General features: G+C 39.1%; 1 protein-coding gene across 3 annotated transcripts in view; it reads left to right on the top strand.

Annotated features, from left to right (window-relative positions):
- The window catches only part of Shld2 (shieldin complex subunit 2), an 83,670-nt gene that overhangs the window by 36,262 nt on the left and 30,051 nt on the right, over nt 1-17,357 (top strand). For 2 of the 3 annotated variants that reach the window (XM_021635982.2, XM_021635979.2), the window contains exons 3-5: nt 7,522-7,614; nt 8,349-9,866; nt 16,250-16,357. In XM_021635982.2, the coding sequence (XP_021491657.2) occupies nt 8,354-9,866; nt 16,250-16,357 (1,621 nt within the window). In that variant the 5' untranslated portion in view covers nt 7,522-7,614; nt 8,349-8,353. Of the gene's footprint in view, nt 1-1,397; nt 1,562-7,521; nt 7,615-8,348; nt 9,867-16,249; nt 16,358-17,357 lie in introns of those variants that run through there. The other variant, XM_021635980.2, reaches the window with a different exon arrangement.

The following is a 17,357-nucleotide window of genomic DNA, read 5'->3' as shown; positions in this document are numbered from 1 at the left end:
GTTGTGAGGTCTTCTGGTTATTTATGGGGTAAAGGAAGTACAGTTTCTTTTAATAACATGGAGTTTGTAAGAAGCATTTTTTTAGTTGTAGTGTCGGCAAAGACAAAACCTGCTGATACAGTTCATCCTGTTTTATAAATCTTTGACCCATTCATCAGACTCTGACCACTCTAAAGATAAAGACTGATGTATTAGACTTTCTGACTGGTGGCCTTCTGCAGATTGAGAAATTGTGTAATTATTAACTGTGGTAATGGATATGCACTTGCTGGTTTCACCTGGTATCTTAATGGGCTTTAACCCTCTGAGTACAACCAAAACATAGCTTAGAATCATTGAAACTCATCTCTGACTACTTATATGTGAAATTGCTATGATAAGTATCTTATGATTCCCTCCCATTCCTCGCAACTGTCCACTCCTACTCACATACTCATCATTCCTATAACTTACACTTAGAAATAGCACCGTTGGCTGTAATTCTAAAGACTGTAATATTTGGTGTGTGTGTGTGTGTGTGTAGATACATGTGTATCATAGCATGCGGAGGTCAAAGGACAACTTTCAAAAGTTGGTTCTTTCCTTCCATTGTGAATTCCAGAGGTTGATTTTAGGCCTTTATTAGGCTTGCTTGGTAAGTACGTTTATTCTCTGAGCCATCTCACTGGCCTTTTTTATAATCACTCAGTTATAAATAATCAAGGCCATTTTCTAGCTAATTCCTCAATAGTGGAAGTGCCACACTCAGGGTTATTTGCTGAGACAAATGAATGAAGGCATGGTAAAATAACTGTCATCTATAAATAACCATGTGTTTTACAGAATTTGGATTTATCCCATACATTTCTGAATCAAAACTGATTGTATTATCCTGTGTGTACCACCGTCTGTCCCTGTGCAGAAGGGAAGGAGGTCTTTGAATTTATCTATCTATCTATCTATCTATCTATCTATCTATCTATCTATCTATCTATCTATTCAAGACAGGGTCTATTTGTGTAGTGTTGGCTGTCCTTGGCTCGCTTTGTAGATCAGGCGGGCCTTGAACTTGCAGAATTCTGCCTGACTCTGCCTCCATGAGTGCTGGGATTACAGACCTGTGCCATTGTGCCTGGATGGTCTTTGAATTTTTAGCTTTGATTCTTTTGTGATACTGTCAAATGTAATAACCTACAAATATGAACAGGTCTGACTCTGAAGAAGGGTTAGTTAACTCAGCACAAACTTGGAAAGCATAATCAGATATGTGGCAGTTAAATGATTAGGCTTGGATTCAGTTCTGTAGTTAGTTGTGTGAAATGGAAAAGAAAAATCAGACCAGTGGAAGAACTGGTTGGGAAAGAGCAGTGTTCTGAAACTAAGGAACAGAGTGTCTCACAGTTGGAGTGCTGTGAGTACGCATTTGGCAACTCGGACTTTGTTATTGTCTTAATAGAGATGGAAAGTGAGAGTCAGATTTAGATTGCAAGATACTGAGAAAATGCTAAGTGATGACACAAGGCAGGGGAGTGAATGCTTTACATTCTTTCTGCCCATCTTGGAGACAACGTACAGCAGTATGGTAAGAAAACTAGGATAGTTTTCTGGGCCGGTTTGGGAAATGGGCATGATTCTGGGCTGTACCGCACTTTTTAAACTTTGTAACTAATCATATTCCTAAGAGCATATGAAAGATGAAAGTGATAGTCAATTCCATGCTCATTGTGCTGACCTACACTTCTGCTTTCTGTTTACACCCTGCTTTTAAATCTGCATGATTTCCTATCTCTCTTTGAGGATCATCACTTTATCCTTCTCATTATACTATAAACTTAAATAGCCGTCGTCTTGTTGATTTTCCAGTGTCTAGCATAATGGCTGACAAGTAACTTTGATTATTAAATTAATACATATCTAACTTTTAAAACTCAAAGTAGTTCTGTGTTGGTGGTCTCACAAAATTAAAAAAGTAGGTTTGAGGAAAGGATTCATAAACAGTTTCAAATGGCATTAAGGTGAGGTTTGCAAACTGACCTTTGATCTGTCTATTGGAAGGTTTTCATGAAGCAAAATTATTGTAATGGGGGACAAATTTAAGTGGGCTGAAGGAAAAATGAGGACAAAGAGGCCACGTAGAGCTTTTTTTCCCCTTCAAAAGATAGGCTCAAGAGAAGAAAGAATACAGAAAGATCCGTGAGAGGAGAGGTTATTAGTTGTGCCTTGATTTGCCATGTATGGATTCTCTCTTCCTCTTGGTAGCATTTTGAATTTTTTTGCAGTGCTATTTGGGGCCCCCTTGTGGTGAACCTAGTAATGACATAAATTAGAAAAGCCTGATACACCAGTTATTGCATATGTAGGTCCTTTAGGGTTAAATGAAAGTGGACTTTGTAGTCCTCATAAGAATGCTTAGTTCTTTGGTTTCCAATGAGTTATAATGCGACACCTAAAACTGCTATAACTTTGTCTCCATAGTACTTCACTATTATAAACTATAAGCTCTTTGAACATTGTACTGTATTTATTTTAACTCCTAATACTTTTCTTAAACACTTTTAAAAAAGATTCATTTTATTTGTGTGTGTGTGTGTACGTGTACATGTGTGTATGCATCAGAAAGCATAGGATTACTAGGAGGATTCCATGGAGGTAGAGTTAGCCTGGGAACAACCTGCAATGGATGCTGGGAACCAAACTTGGGTCCCCTGAAAGAGCAATATGTAGTCAAAACCACTCAGCCATCTCCAGGCACTTAGCTGATAGACTTTAATAGCTGCTATCATTACTCTCATCTCTTATATTAAATATCAGCAATATAATTATTGTTCTATATTCTTGGAACAGTTTATTCTGTCTGAAGACTATGAAAGAAATGCTTGAATGACCAAGGAAAAAAGGACTGGCATTGTGAAAATAATACATATTAATCATAGATCATAAAATTAAATCTAGAATTATTTAAAACAATCATGTATAAGCTTGGTCCTTCACAATCTTTTTGAGACAGAGCCTAGCTTTGTAGCCCTGGGCTGGCCTCCAACTTGTTAGCCCTGCTGCCTTTGCCCCAAAGTACAGGAATTACAAATGCGTGCTACTGTAACCAGGCAATCTTGATCATTGATGTTTTTCTGTATAGGATTTTTAATATAAATACTTTTGAACATTATAACAAATATCTCTGTAACCATATCCAGTTTTTAAAAAGGAAACTTCATCAATATAGTTGATGCCTTATGAGTACCCTTAGCACATTCCCACTACTGACTGCTTTAATCCTTCCTTGGTTGTTTTATTCTGTGTGTTTATGTGCATTGTGGATGTACACATGTATGTGCTTGTGTGTGTGGAAGTCAGAGGTCAGTCTTATATGTTCTTAAGGAGCCATCCACCTTATTAAAAAATATTTATTATATGTGTGTGTGGTTGGGGTAGTAGCGCCTGCCTTGGTGCATGTGTGGAGGCCTGAGGACAACGTTGCACTCATTTCTCTTTTTTTCACCTTCACATGGCGTATTAGTAACTTTTCTGTTACTGTGGATAAAGCACGGTGACCACGGCAGCTTATAAAAGGAAGTGTTTACTTGGGCTTATGGTTTGGAGTGAGGCATGACAGCAGGAAGCTGAGGGACCACATTTTTTTATTGTTTTTGATGGTGGTGTTTTGTTTTGTTTTGTTTTTGTTGTTTGTTTTTGAGACAGGGTTTCTCTGTGTAGCCTTGGTTGTCCTGGACTCACTTTGTAGACCATGCTGGCCTCTGCCTCACAGAGATCTGCTTGTCTCTACCTCCTGAGCACTGGGATCACAGGCATGCTTTACCATTGCCCAGCTGAGGGATCACATCTTAAACTGTAAATACAAAGCAGTTAATGAACTGGAAATGGCTATAAATTCTCAAAGCACTTCTCCCAGTAAGGTTTCATCTCTCTAAACAGCACCTAGACTGGGGACCAGGTGTTCAAATATGTGAGACTATGGGGGACATTTCACATTCATCCTACCACACACGGGTTCAAGGAATCAGTCAGGTTGCCAACCTTGTCTTTTAGACAAGGTCTCTTGGTGGGACCGGGTCTTGCTTATTATATAGGCTGGCTGTCCAGAGAGTGTCAGGGACCTCCCCACCTCCACCTCCCCAGAACTATGTGCCAGTCCTAGCTTTTTTTTTTTTTTAATATTTATTCATTTAATTTTTATTTAATGCCAGTGAGTATTTTACCTACACGTATGTATGTGTACCATGTGCATGCATGGTGCCCACAAAGGTTAGAAGAAGGTTTTGGATTCCCCTGGAGCTGGTTGTGAGCTGTCATGTGGATTATGAAAACCTAAACTGGGTCCTCTGGAAGAGCAACAAGTGTTTTTAACTGCTGAGGCATCTTCCAGCTCTAGGCCTGGCTTTTTACGTGGATGCTGAGGATTTGTAAAAGGGCTTTTATTTGCCTGTTTCAGTTGTTTCGGAAGACTGCTTCAGTGTTGTCTTGGAGGATTACTGCTTCCATCTGCTAACCTTCCATCCATCTTGGAGGATTTCAGCTTCTGAGACTTTACTGCTGAATAAACTCATCCTTTCTTGTTCTTACTGAGCTGTAGGCTGGCTTTTTCAACTCAGCTGTTTGGGTTCAAATTCCTCTCTCTGCTAAATTATTCAATCTGGCTTTTCTCTCAGCCTCTGAATTGCTTTGCTTAGCCTCAAACTAACTCAAACAATCTGCTTTAATCTCCTGGCTCCTTCTCATTTTAAAACTTGATACATTCATGCCATACATAATATATTCTTACTGTTGTTATTTGTTTTGTTTTGTTTTTGAGACAGGATCTCATTAAATAGCCTGGCTGTCCTGGAACTCACTATGTAGACCAGGTTGGCCTCGAATTAATGAGGCTCTGCCTCCCTGAGTGTTGGGATTAAAGGCATGTGCCACCACTTCCGGCTTGTTTATTATTATTTTTTTAATAACTTAATATTTTTAATGTTATGCGCATTAGTGTGAAGGTTGTCAGATCCCTTGGAATTCGTGTTACAAACAGTTGTGAGCTGCCATGTGGGTGCTGGGAATTGAACCTGGGTCCTTTGGAAGGGCAGACAGCACTCTTAATCACTGAGCCATCTCTCCAGCCCCATGGTTTGTGGATTATTAATGTTAAATTTTTCATTAAAATTTATGTGTTTAGAAGATGCATCTGTATTAACATGGATCTCTTGTTTATATATATTTTTGCTGCAATATAGTAGCATCTCTCTAGGTATTCTATGTTTCTATTCCATTGTTTTCTTCATGGACTGTTGTTAGTTTAAATATGTGCTTAGAAAATCTACTGCCATCACTCTTGCACATCCTGTTTTACTGTTTTGCCAGTTATTCTTCAAAGTGAAGGGTTTACATGAATGCTGGGAACCAGCACGGTGGAGGCTAAAGTAGAAGGTTCACTATGGGCTTGAGGCTAGCCTAGACAGTGAGTTCTGGGACAACTTGGCTGAAGACAAAGACCCTGTTTTAAGATCAGTCCATCAGTCAGCCAGCTCATAGGATCTTCTTATTCCTCCCTGCCCCATGTTGGTGTACTTTTTAAAAACTATTTTATTTTAGTTCCTATGCCTCTTCCTCCCTACTCTACCACAGTCTCTTCTAACACCAGGTAGTAGAGAAAGGTTAGTGGGGAGAGAGGGTGTAATTCTCTTTAGCTGCTTCCTGCTGGTTAGTTATTGGGTTCCTTAGGGCAAGTCCAATCTTCATTTTAGGATATCTATCTTCTCATCAAACTGCATTAACAGCAACTAGGAGCGCCAGATGGGAAGCATCAGCAGCTGCCTCTTTTTTTCTAGGAGCCCCCCCTTCTCTTTCTCTCTCTCTGTGGGCTCTGGCATTTATTTCCTCTCCAGAGTCCTCAGAATTAAACCATCTACAGCTGCCAAAGAGCCCCTCTCAGAGCCCTAAAGAGGCAAATAGTTTGCTGCTATTGACAGTATGAATCAGTCTCATATCCCACACCTGGGAGTAAAACAAAAACATGTTTATATAACGTAACTGAGTTTTTAAAGACACCAAAATTTTCTGCTACAGCCACATTCATTCATTCATTCATTCATTCCTCCCTTCCTCCCTCCTTCTCTCCCTCTTTTTTTCTCTCCCTCCTTCCCTCCCTCTCTCCTTCCTTCCTTTCTTCCTTCCATAGCACATGAGATCAAACTTAAAGAGTTCATGTTAGGCAAGTGTTCCTCTACTAATTTATATCTCTAGTTTTTTTTTGATATTTCAAACATGTACAAATGAGTTAATGCAATTAATTGGTATATGTTTTGTTATCTTGTTCAACAGATATTAGCGACTGCCTGACTGAGATCTGATACCTAAGTGGAGAAGATATAGTTTTGCACTGAAGTATCAGATTTCACTTAGCTGGAGTCAGAGCCTCTTTTTTGTAAGCAAGAGGACCTAAGTTCAGGTCCCTAGCCACTCAGATAAAAGCTGTGCGTGGCCTGCTAGTGTTGGGGGAGCAGAGACAGGTGGATCCTGGGAGCTTACTGGCCATTCAGCTTAGCCTAAGCAGTAAACTTGAGATTCAGTGAGAGACGCTGTCTCAGAAAATAAGGGGAAGAGCAGTAGAGGATACTCTGTCTCTTTGGCCTCTTCATGTGTTTCTGTACAACATACATATACATACACACACACACACACACACACAGAGTTTGAAAGTTCACCCATAGTAACAGGAAGCTAGGAGAGAATATAGATTCTATGGAGTAATACTGGTAAGCGTGAAAGAAATCAGTAAATAGTCACTGGCTGTATGTGAAGCCAGGGAAGAGATGGTGGAGATTTAAGTGTGAAAAGATAGAAAAGTTGTTTCAAAAGGGATTATGTATGCAGGAACAGGATTGTTAGGACCACTTTAGGAATAATGGTGATGGATTTAAAACGAGACTACTTTCCAGATAATCATGCCCCACCCTACTCCTACCCCAGGCTAGCCCAGTTTGAAGTCAGAGTAAGTGATGGTTTAAGCCAAGAGTACCTCAGGCTTAAAATTTTGCCTGCCTTTTGTCTCCGTACTGTTGTAATAATCGGTGTTTCTTAGGAATTCTAGGAATACGTCTGTCTAATTAAAGTTAGTTATGAGCAAGCAAGTGATCAGTTTGATTCTTTGCCAATCTAATAGGACATTTTTCTCAGATTTACTTACACTAGGTACCATAGTTAATAGAAAAGTTTAAATGATGAGGTTCTTTTTTATATTACATAGTTATTAAGGTACATTTGTTCATATTATAGAAAAGATGAAGCTGAGATGGTGGTGCACACTTGTAAACCCAGCTTTTATCAGGTGGAGGGGAAGCTTAGGAGTTCAAGGACATCCTTGGATGTGTAGCAAGTTCAGGCCCAGCCTGTACTATGTAAGGACGTGTTCATAAGACACTCCCCAATAAAGAAAAAATGAAAAATATAGAAACAATCATTTTCGAATATCATACTGTCACCTGTACATTTTAAAGAAACCCTCACTTAAAAAAAGAAAAAAAAATCTTATTCTTTGCCTTTCAGTTTGAGCCTTGTATTTTAGTTTTGAGATTGAGTTCAAAGGAGGACCAAAACTTACTGAGAGAACTATGGAATGAAGAAGATGGATATATAAAGGTAATATAATACAATTAGATAAATGCCTATTCTTTAAAACTAAATTGTTTTTTAAATGGGGCAGGATTTTATAGCACAAGAAATCAACATTCTTAAAACATACTTGTTTGATGTTTAGCTTTGTTCTCTGAGTATTTTAAAATTAAAATCTATTACTATTTGTATGTGTGTTATGTATATGTGAGTGTAGGCCTAGGTGTGCCATGGTGTGGGTGTAGAGGGCAGAGGGCAACTTTGAGAGTCACTTCTCTCCTTCCACCTGGGTTTCAAGGGACTGAACTCAGGTGGCCAGGCTTACGTAGTAAGTGCTTTGCTCACTGAGCCATCTTGCTGGCCCTTTTCTCAGTCTTTAACTGAAGACTTTCTTATAACTAATTTGATTTCCTTATAATTTTGTGTTACTAATTTTATAATTGAATAGCATACCAAACAATTATGATTATTTTGATTTAATTATGATTAATTGTTTTTTTATCAGATACAGGAATAAGGTAGTAGCTGGGTGAGGTGGTGCTCACGTGTAATCCCAGCACCCAGGGAGGCAGTTTCCAGTAAGTCCAGGACAGTCAAGGCTGCACAGATAAACCTTGCTCGAAAAAACCAAAAGAAAGAAGGAAAGGAAAGGAAAGAAAGGAAAAAGAAAAGAAAAGGAAAAAAAAAAAGGAAAGGGAAAAGGAAAAGAAAGAAAGAAAGAAAGACTAATAAGTTAATTTTGAAATTTTTATTTTTATCAGAAATTATGAGTCGAGAATCTCAAGTTCACATTTTTTGGGGTGCTCCAGTTGCTCCACTGAAAATGACAATATCACAGCGAACGACTTCCCCAATGTCCACTGCCAATGCCTGGGAAAAAGTCCAACTTTTTTACAAACAGCATTCTTTGTATCTGAAGACTGAAAACCAGGAGCTTAAAAATCTGGAAGACTGTCAAGTCTCAGAAGCTCTCAGCCCTCCAGACCTTCTTAGTGGTCACCTTTTACCGACTTACGTGAGTAGGTCTGCTCAGGTGAAAGAAGGCTCTACCTATTCTGCTTCTGAAACACAGAGTGTAAGATTACAGAAGACTAACCCGAATGATGTGACTAATGTGCCAATATGTGGATATGAGGACAGAGTTCAGTGTTTACCTGAAGAAGAAAAGTATCAAAGGCTTCAGTGTGAAAATAAGAAAATTATAGATGAGCAGTGTAAAGATCACTCAAATCCCCGGGTTGAGAACTTTCAAACGGATGTGTGTCAGTTAGATTCTAAGTGTGCGGCTGGGCTGGATTTGGACTATCGTACTGAATACATTAACATAAGGCCAGAAGCTGTGAGGACAAAGCCTGTGCCAACAGCACATCATGAAACACAAAGTCGGGAGATCGTTTCCTCTGACACACACTGTGAACCAGAATCTGAGGGAGCAGTCAGGAAGGTCTCAGACCAGGAAATATCTACTGACACTGAATTTCTCAGTATAATGACCTCTAGCCAGTGTGCTTTTCTAGCTCAAGGGAATGGTAAAGGTCAAGACTGTATAAATAAAAGGGCTGTAAACATGGAGACAGAACCAACAGGAAGGCAGGGAGTAAGACCAACTGAAGGTAATTTTATTAAGCCTAGTGAAGAATTTGAAGAAGAATCTGAAAATGAGCAAAGCCAAGGATATTCCCTGGAACTTTTTAGTCCTGTTTGTCCTGAATCAGAAAGTAGTCATGTTCACATAAGCCCTGGAAAAAGTCTTGAAGAAAATATAAGCTCTCAAGAACTTTTCAGTAATGAAGAAAACCTGCCACCAAATGAGGTATGCATTGAGTTGTACAGCTCAGGAATGCTGTGTTCCCGGCTAAGTACCCTCCACCAAAGTGCTTCTAAAAGGAGCTGGCCCTCTAAAGACAGTGCCCATCATTCTAAAGCTCTTTCTGAAGTCCGTCATGTGTCCAAGAAGCCAAGGACTGATTCTAATACAAGAGAGTCAGCCAGAGCAATGCCCCAGGGGATCATGTCCGAATTGAAGAACTTAAAAAATATATCATTAATAAAAAACTGTGATTCTACAAGTCAGAAGTACAATTGCTTAGTCATGGTGCTAACCCCATGTCATGTGAAGGAAATAAACATAAAATCTGGACCAAACTCTGGCTCTAAAGTGCCATTAGCAACAATTGTAGTAACTGATCAATCAGAAATTAAGAAGAGGGTTGTTCTGTGGAGGACTGCAGCATTTTGGGCACTTACAGTGTTTCTTGGAGATATAATTTTACTCACAGGTAAAGTCATCAAAGGTATAGTGGTAGCTTGTTTTAAAGCTTGGTTTCCTCTGTGTTGTTTTTTGCCATTTGTCTTCCCTGGGTGTGACTGACCCCCCCAGTAGTATGTGTCTTGATCTACTTGCAGTATCCCTGGGGGCTTTAGTTCCCTTCTTCGTTCTGTGCTGCCTCCCCATTCATTTTCTCCTTCAAGAAGCCTTCCCTGGTTAGTTGTCACAGTCCTCCATCATGTGTCAGTTGGAGTCCTGCACTGGCCTCTTTTTTGCTGTCTTGTAGCTGTGTTTATACATGTCTTATTAACTCTTACTTTATTAGCAGTATTATTATGAAAGGGCAATATTCCTGCTATTTCACTCCAGTAGTGCTGTGTACATTAAACTCTTATTGAAGGAACAGACACAGTGGTTGATGGCCTTTATTTCTTGTTTTGTGACAGAGTTTCATGTGGCCCTGGCTGGCCTTGAACTTGCTGTTATGTTCAGCAGAGGATTGCCGTCCTTGCATTCTTTATATTCCTGACTGCTTGCCAAATGTTGGAGTTACAGGCGTGTGCTGCCACATTCTGCTTGATTGTGTTATTGTGGGGGGGGGTACTTGTGTGTTTGCAGACATATGGGCACGTGTGCGGGCTGTGCACACGCACGTAGAGGCCAAAGGTTGATGGTCAGGGGATTTCCTTGATGGCTGCTATTAAGTCAGGGTCACTTGACCTCAGATCACCAGTTCTACTAGTCTACATAGACAAGTTGATCCAAGGATCCTGTGTCTCTGCCTCTTTCATTCTGGGATCACAGGTGGCTGCCATGGGCCTGGCATTTACTTGGGTGCTGGGGATACAAACAAACAAAATATAAAATAAAACCAGTACACATCTAATTAAGCTAGGAAGAAGTTAGTTAATCTCACCAACGTCGCTAAGAAAGGATGTGATGGAGCCCTGCTCTGTCAGCCTCAGCTGAGAAAATGAAAATTGCAGTATGTTCACTATACACTGAATTGTTTGCAGGGAGCGCAAGACCTTTAGCTAATGTGTCTTGGTATATTTTCTTTGTATTGTTAGGAACAGTCTTTAATGGAATGTAAACACAGGATTATAACAAACAGGAGTAATATAGCCTCCTGCCACTTTTTATGTGTTGTTATACTATTGTTGCAGTTAGTGTATCTAACTCATGTTCTGACCCCGTACTCACTGAATACCTTTTGGTTGTTACATGGCTTCCCAATTGTAGAGCTATTTACAAAATGAAAACATACTATAAGAACTCTTTCTTTGGAAAATAATATTGTGCCTACTTTCTTTCTTTTTTATTATAGTTTATTTTATTTTTTAATATTAGTTATAGTTTATTAACTGTATCCCAGCTGTATCCCGCTCCCTCATTCCCTCCCAATCTCACCCTCCCTCCATTATCTCCTCCCTGCCCCTTTCCAAGTCCACTGATAGGAGGGGACCTCCTCCCCTTTCATCTGACCCTGGTTTATCAGGTATGTTCAGGACTGGCTGCAAAGTCTTCCTCTGGCTTAGCAGGGCTGCTCTTACCTCACGGGGGAGGGGGGTTCAAAGAGCCAGCCATTGAGTTCATGTCAGAAATTTACTGGGGAAATTTCTTACTAGGGAACCCACTTGGATACTGAGCCACCATGGGCTACATCCGAGCAGGAGTTCAAGGTTATAGCCGTACATGGTCCTTGGTTGGAGAAACAGTCTCATAAAACACCCCTGTGCCTTATTTGGTCCTTATGGAGTTCCTGTCCTCTCTAGGTCATACTAACTCCTCTTTCTTTCATATGATTCCCTGCACTCTGCCGAAGGTTTAGTTATGAGTCTCAGCATCTGCTTTGATACACTGCTAGGTAGAGTCTTTCAGAGGCCCTCTGTGGTAGGCTCCTGTCCTGTTACTTGTTGTGGCCACTTTTAATCAAGGCTATTTTACCTCAAGATCATTTACTGTGATCTTCTTATAGGCCTTTTCTAGCCCAGCTACCTCACTCTTGTCTCCTAACATCCATACAGTTGTTTAACTTGGTAACATTAAATGACTGCTGGAATTTAGTTAACCATTTTCTATTATAGTATAGATTACTTTTATGAATGCCTTTTAAAGGTATCTTTTTGTTGTAGTTGCTACATTATTTCTTTAAAAAAAAAAACATATCTGAGTGTAGTGGTACACACCTTTAATCCCAGCACTCAGGAGACAGAAGCAGGTGCATGTCTGTGAGTTTGAGGCCAGCCTGCTCTACAAAGTAAGTTCTAGGACAGCCAAATCTACATAATGAGACTCTGTCTCAAAATGAAACAAAACCAACAGCCCTCTCAACAACAACAGCAAAAAACCAAAACAAACAAAAAAGGAAAGAAAACATCTAGTTTGTTTATTATTTTCTTTTGTGTGGAACAAATGGGAAATTTGTGAGAAAAGAAAGCTATACTTTTATATTGTCTTAAGTAGTAAATTATGCTCACATAGAAATTTATGAGTAATGTTCAGTGTTCGTTGATAGCATTCACCTGAGCATTATTATATCTTTACCTTTAATAGCTCATTCTGGCTATTGATAGAGATCTCAGAATTGAAAAATTCTGTGTAACAGATAAGTTCTAGAACATATTCTGTGTAGAACATGATAGACTTTTAGCAACAGAAGTAAGATGATAGAAATTTGAATTGTCTAAGAGTGTCTACTACCAGAATTAAAAAGAAGAGGACCTGCGATTCAGTGTTGGAAAGCCCTAGTATTTACGGAATAAATGGAGGGAAAGGAACTAAGAGCTGAGCCTTAGAGGTGAGCGGGCAAAAGAGAACCAGGAGGCAAGGACTAGGCACGTTTTGTCCTACCCTATCACCTAATGCCTCATGAATCCAACACAGAGTTTAAAAATTCCTTGAAATTTCTCAGACGTTCTTGTCTTCTGAAGAGCAGCTATTCTGAGCATTACATCATGAAAGGTCTGGGTTTCTCTTTTTGATGGTACTGGGGATTGAACCACATTCACACATAGGAGTCACATGCTCTGTAATGACGAGTTTTGAAAGCTGCGCTAGACTTTTCTGGTTAGGTGGTGGGAGCCACTAGTGTTACTGTCTTACACCACTTGTGATACTTTTGTACAACAATTACAGCTTACCCATGAGTAATTATAGCTTACCCATGAGTAATTTGAGAACTTTGTACATATGTACAGTATATTTCTGCCATATCCACCTTCATAACTTCTCTCCAACTCATCTCAGACCACCCCTTACATGGTTATTTTTACCTGTTGGTGTGTTTATTACTTCTAAATTACTTCTAAATGATTTTTCTTTATCTATCTTGGATCTATAGCTTTTTCTTTTCCATTGGAGAATATTTCTTAACTCTAAAGTATTTCACTTTCAACATCTACAGAGTATGATTAGCATGCTGCTTAAGGAACCAAATAATAGAAAAAATTAAAGACTGCCATATATTCATGTATATTCATAGCACAAGGGACTGATGCACACTGTAATCACTGTTTGAGGCAACACTGCCATGGAATCACTACCTTTCCCCTAATCTTAAAAATACGGTATAACCCTAAGTTATATCTGTTAAAAGCCCATATCTTTTAGCATCCATCCATCCATTTTTTCCTCCTTTTTATTTTTTGAGACAGAGTCTTACCTTATAGCCTAAGCTGACCTCAAATGCACGGTAGTTGTCCTGCTTCTGCTTCCTCAGTAATAGGATTACAGGCATGCTACCATGCCTGGTAAAACCATTTTGTTTTGTTTTTGCCATAAGAACTTAGGGCCACATTATGCTAGGCAAACACTCTACCATTATGTTACATCCTTAGCCCATCATTCTTTCACTTGTAGCAATACCTGAGCATGATATTTGGTGTATCTGACATATGAGTAATATATCATGAAATGAAAAGCTGTTTGGAAATATTCAAAACAGCTGGTCATGGTAGCATATGTCTTTGATCCCAGCACACAGAAAGCAGAGGCAGGCAGATCCTTGAGTTCAAGGCCAACCTGGTCTACATAGTGAGTTGCAGGGCAGCTAGAGCGTCATAGAGAGACCCTGTCTTTAAAAATATACATATATACATACACACACACACACACATATATACATATGTGTATATATATTCATATTCCAAGGTGAATGTGGTAGCTTGAATAATTTGAATATTATATTCAAATTATATATATATGTATATATATATAATATATATAAAATCCATCCATAATGTAACGTGTTTCACAGTGAAGTCCTCTGTTGGGTAATATTTTTTCAATACAAGGTAGAGTCATCAGAGAAGAGAGAATCTCAGTTGAGAGAATGCTCCCATCTGACTGGCTTGTAGATAAACCTAGGGGATATTTTCTTGATTGATGATTGATGTGGAAGGACCCAGCCCATTGTGGGTGCCATTCCTGAGCAGGTGGTCCTGTGCTCTCTAAGAAAGCAGGCTGAGCAAGCGATGGAGAGTAAGCTATGGAGAGCAAGCCAGTAAGTAGCATTCCTCTATGGTTTCTGTTTCAGTTCCCGCTCCCAGGTTTCTGCCCTGACTTCCCTCAATGAAAAACTGTAAGCTGTAAGATTAAATAAACCCTTTCCCCCCTAGCTTGCTTTTAGTCATGGTCTTCATCAGCGATAGGAAGCAAATGCATGACAACTCCTCAGTAAGAATGCAACCATCAGTCACCTAGCAGATCATTACAAGCAGAAATAAAGGATCTGTAGTTGCCTGCACCTACACAGTCAGCCTCCCATGAGCAGGGATGACCCAATTTCACATTCAGCAGTTGGAGCCACCACATGTTTATAACTCCCTGGTTTCTGAATCAAAGAGGTATTGCAGATTATGCTGGAACCTAGGTGTCTTGTTGATATAGTTCAATTATTGTCATTTTCTTTTGTTCTTCTTTAGCTTTAATAATCCCTGGATCTGATTTTCAAAAATTTTCAGAATTGTAGACTAGTGTACCACTATTGGCACGGAATAGAAGATGAAGCAAAAAGTTGACATGCTTCCCTAAGATGCCGTCACAACAACATGTAACCTTTAGAAATTGGTTACCAAGTGTATTCTAAGGGACAATGCATCAAAAAGGCTGAAAGATCAAAAAACTGAAAAAGTTGTAACCCAAACCCACCATGAAGTAGTTCTTTAATGAGACAAGAATCAATATTTAAGCCTGCTACAAGCCCAACTAGTCAGATAACTAGGAAAGAGGTACTTAGCATTATTTTCTGACAAAATTCCTAATTAGCTTGAGCTTTCTAAGGAAAAATGTGTTGTATACTTCTGCTTTCCTTGCTGCTTGTGAATGATCAGTCAACCACATGCTCTTTCCTCTTTGACAAGTCAAATGCTGATCCACTCTTGATATTCTGGGCATCAATATTAGCTCTGGCTTCCAGAAGACCAATGCCTGTGATATTTGGTAGTACTGCTCAGTGTTTGTATGATTTGTCACTCTATGACTAAAACATTAAAAGCCATGTAGTTGAATGTATAATGTATATTCTGTAAACTCCCTACATCAAAGGGGTTACTTCAATCTGATCTATCATATCTGCATCTGGTCTTTTTGCTTAGCTAAGCCCCAGTGATATATGCACAAACTAAGTGGCCCAGTGAATACATCTATAAGGTTCTCAATCTATTAACGAAGCATTTATGCCATATTTCCTTTTTGGTACAACCATGAGTAAATGACCTTGTCTTGTGGCCCAGTGCAATAGTGTTGAATTCAGGTCGCCTCCAAGTTCATCCACAGCAGCACCTTTTGAAATGGAAAAACCAATTTTGTTACTGATGGCAGCCCAGTGGAAGAGTGTAGCTTTTCCTTTGTTTGCTATGTGTATAACTTGCTGCCACAAATTCTCAGTAGTGTTCATATATTCCATATTATCCAGGCTTGACTATGTTTATGTGCTGAAGTTCCACCCAAGAAGTTCTTCATGTTTTTAATGGTGTTGGGGCTTGATTTCCTCTAGATAGAAAGGGGGAATGCTGCAGTATTTCATTAATGCTTATGGTCTGCCATCTTTGTGTGATATCATTCTTACTGCTCTATGCTGGGAAAAAGCAGTGGGGTTTGGGATGGGAAGCTCAGCTGAAGGCAATGGGAATGCTACTTCCTCCTCTTCCCTTAGACTAGGTAATTCCTGGCTTGCTCATGTCTCAGAAGGCAAAGGTCTAGGTTCAAAAATGAAATTTGCTGTTTTATCATTTTGTGCCTTTGGGTAATTCTTTCAGCCTGTCAGAAGTTTAGTTGCTTCGTGTGTGAGATATGTGTGTAATGTTTTGCTATTACTATGTGTTTAATAAGTTAGCCACAGTGTAAAGAAGTTTATGACAATGACCAGCTTTTGTTTTGTTTTATTTTTAGATGTGACTGTTCATGAAGATCAGTGGGTTGGTGAAACAGTACTCCAATCAACATTTACCAGTCAGTTATTAAATCTTGGAAATTATTCATATGTTCAGCCTGAAAAGCGTAAGTTGTATTTTGAATTTCCTGAACTTAGGGTATTTCCATTTATGACTTTTTGGTTTTAAGATGGTACAAAACCAGCAAAAAAAAAAAAAAAAATACTTTGGGTTTTGATCTTTTCTGGACTAGTGATGCCCCAGTGGCAGAGAGCCATGGCTGGTTATAAGGCTGACCACTGAGACTTTACACTGTGCTGTGTTGCCAAGTGGGGACAGATGGGAGATTAGGTATATCTAATACATTTTTGAATATAGCTTTTATTTATGGTGGGGTTACTGGATTGTTACCTCATTGTAAATCCACACTGTAAGTCTGCAAACAAAGATATTAGGAAAGATTTGAGTAAAGGTGTTTTTGATTTTTTTTAAACAGCTATTTTCATTTGTAAGGTTAAATTGGAACTCATATATTTTTATCTTATGTTTTGCAGTATTAGGATTGAACACAGGGCCCCTCAATGCTAAGCCTGTGCTGTACCCATCCCTTAAAGAAAAAGTAAAAATAGCACTTTAAAAGATGATTGTAGTAGAGGTAAGCAGGCCCCCTGCCAGCCCTAGGTGACAGCTGTGTGCCACGAAGAGAGAGAGAGAGTATTGGTCATGTTTCATTTCCTTCTTAGGGAGTCTGCAAAGTGGTGATTTGTAACATTTAATGAGTTATCTCTGAGATGCTGTGGTCCATATCTGCAGAAAAGTGTAGGTAGGCAAAAAAAAAAAAAAAAAAAAAAAGAAACAGAGAAACCATTCTGAAGCTTGCCCATGTAATTTCCAGGTCTTTGAATCTTTGAGATATTTTAAGATAATTAGAAGTCCAATTGGACACATAGTCACACAAATGTGATTTAAATCTTTTCCTACCATTGTTGAGAAAAACTCTTTTTGTTTTTATGACTGTTGCAAACATTATTTCTCTTAGTGTTGACTAGTCTTCTGGTATCTGAATCTACTATTGTTTGCTTAATTTTTCACTTGTTGAAGAATATTTGAGTTATTTCTCAGTTGAG

This window comes from Meriones unguiculatus, chromosome 9 (genome assembly GCF_030254825.1).
Source record: "Meriones unguiculatus strain TT.TT164.6M chromosome 9, Bangor_MerUng_6.1, whole genome shotgun sequence".
NCBI lineage: Eukaryota > Metazoa > Chordata > Mammalia > Rodentia > Muridae > Meriones > Meriones unguiculatus.
Note: the sequence above shows the minus strand (reverse complement) of the source record. Positions and strands in the feature narration are given on the sequence as shown.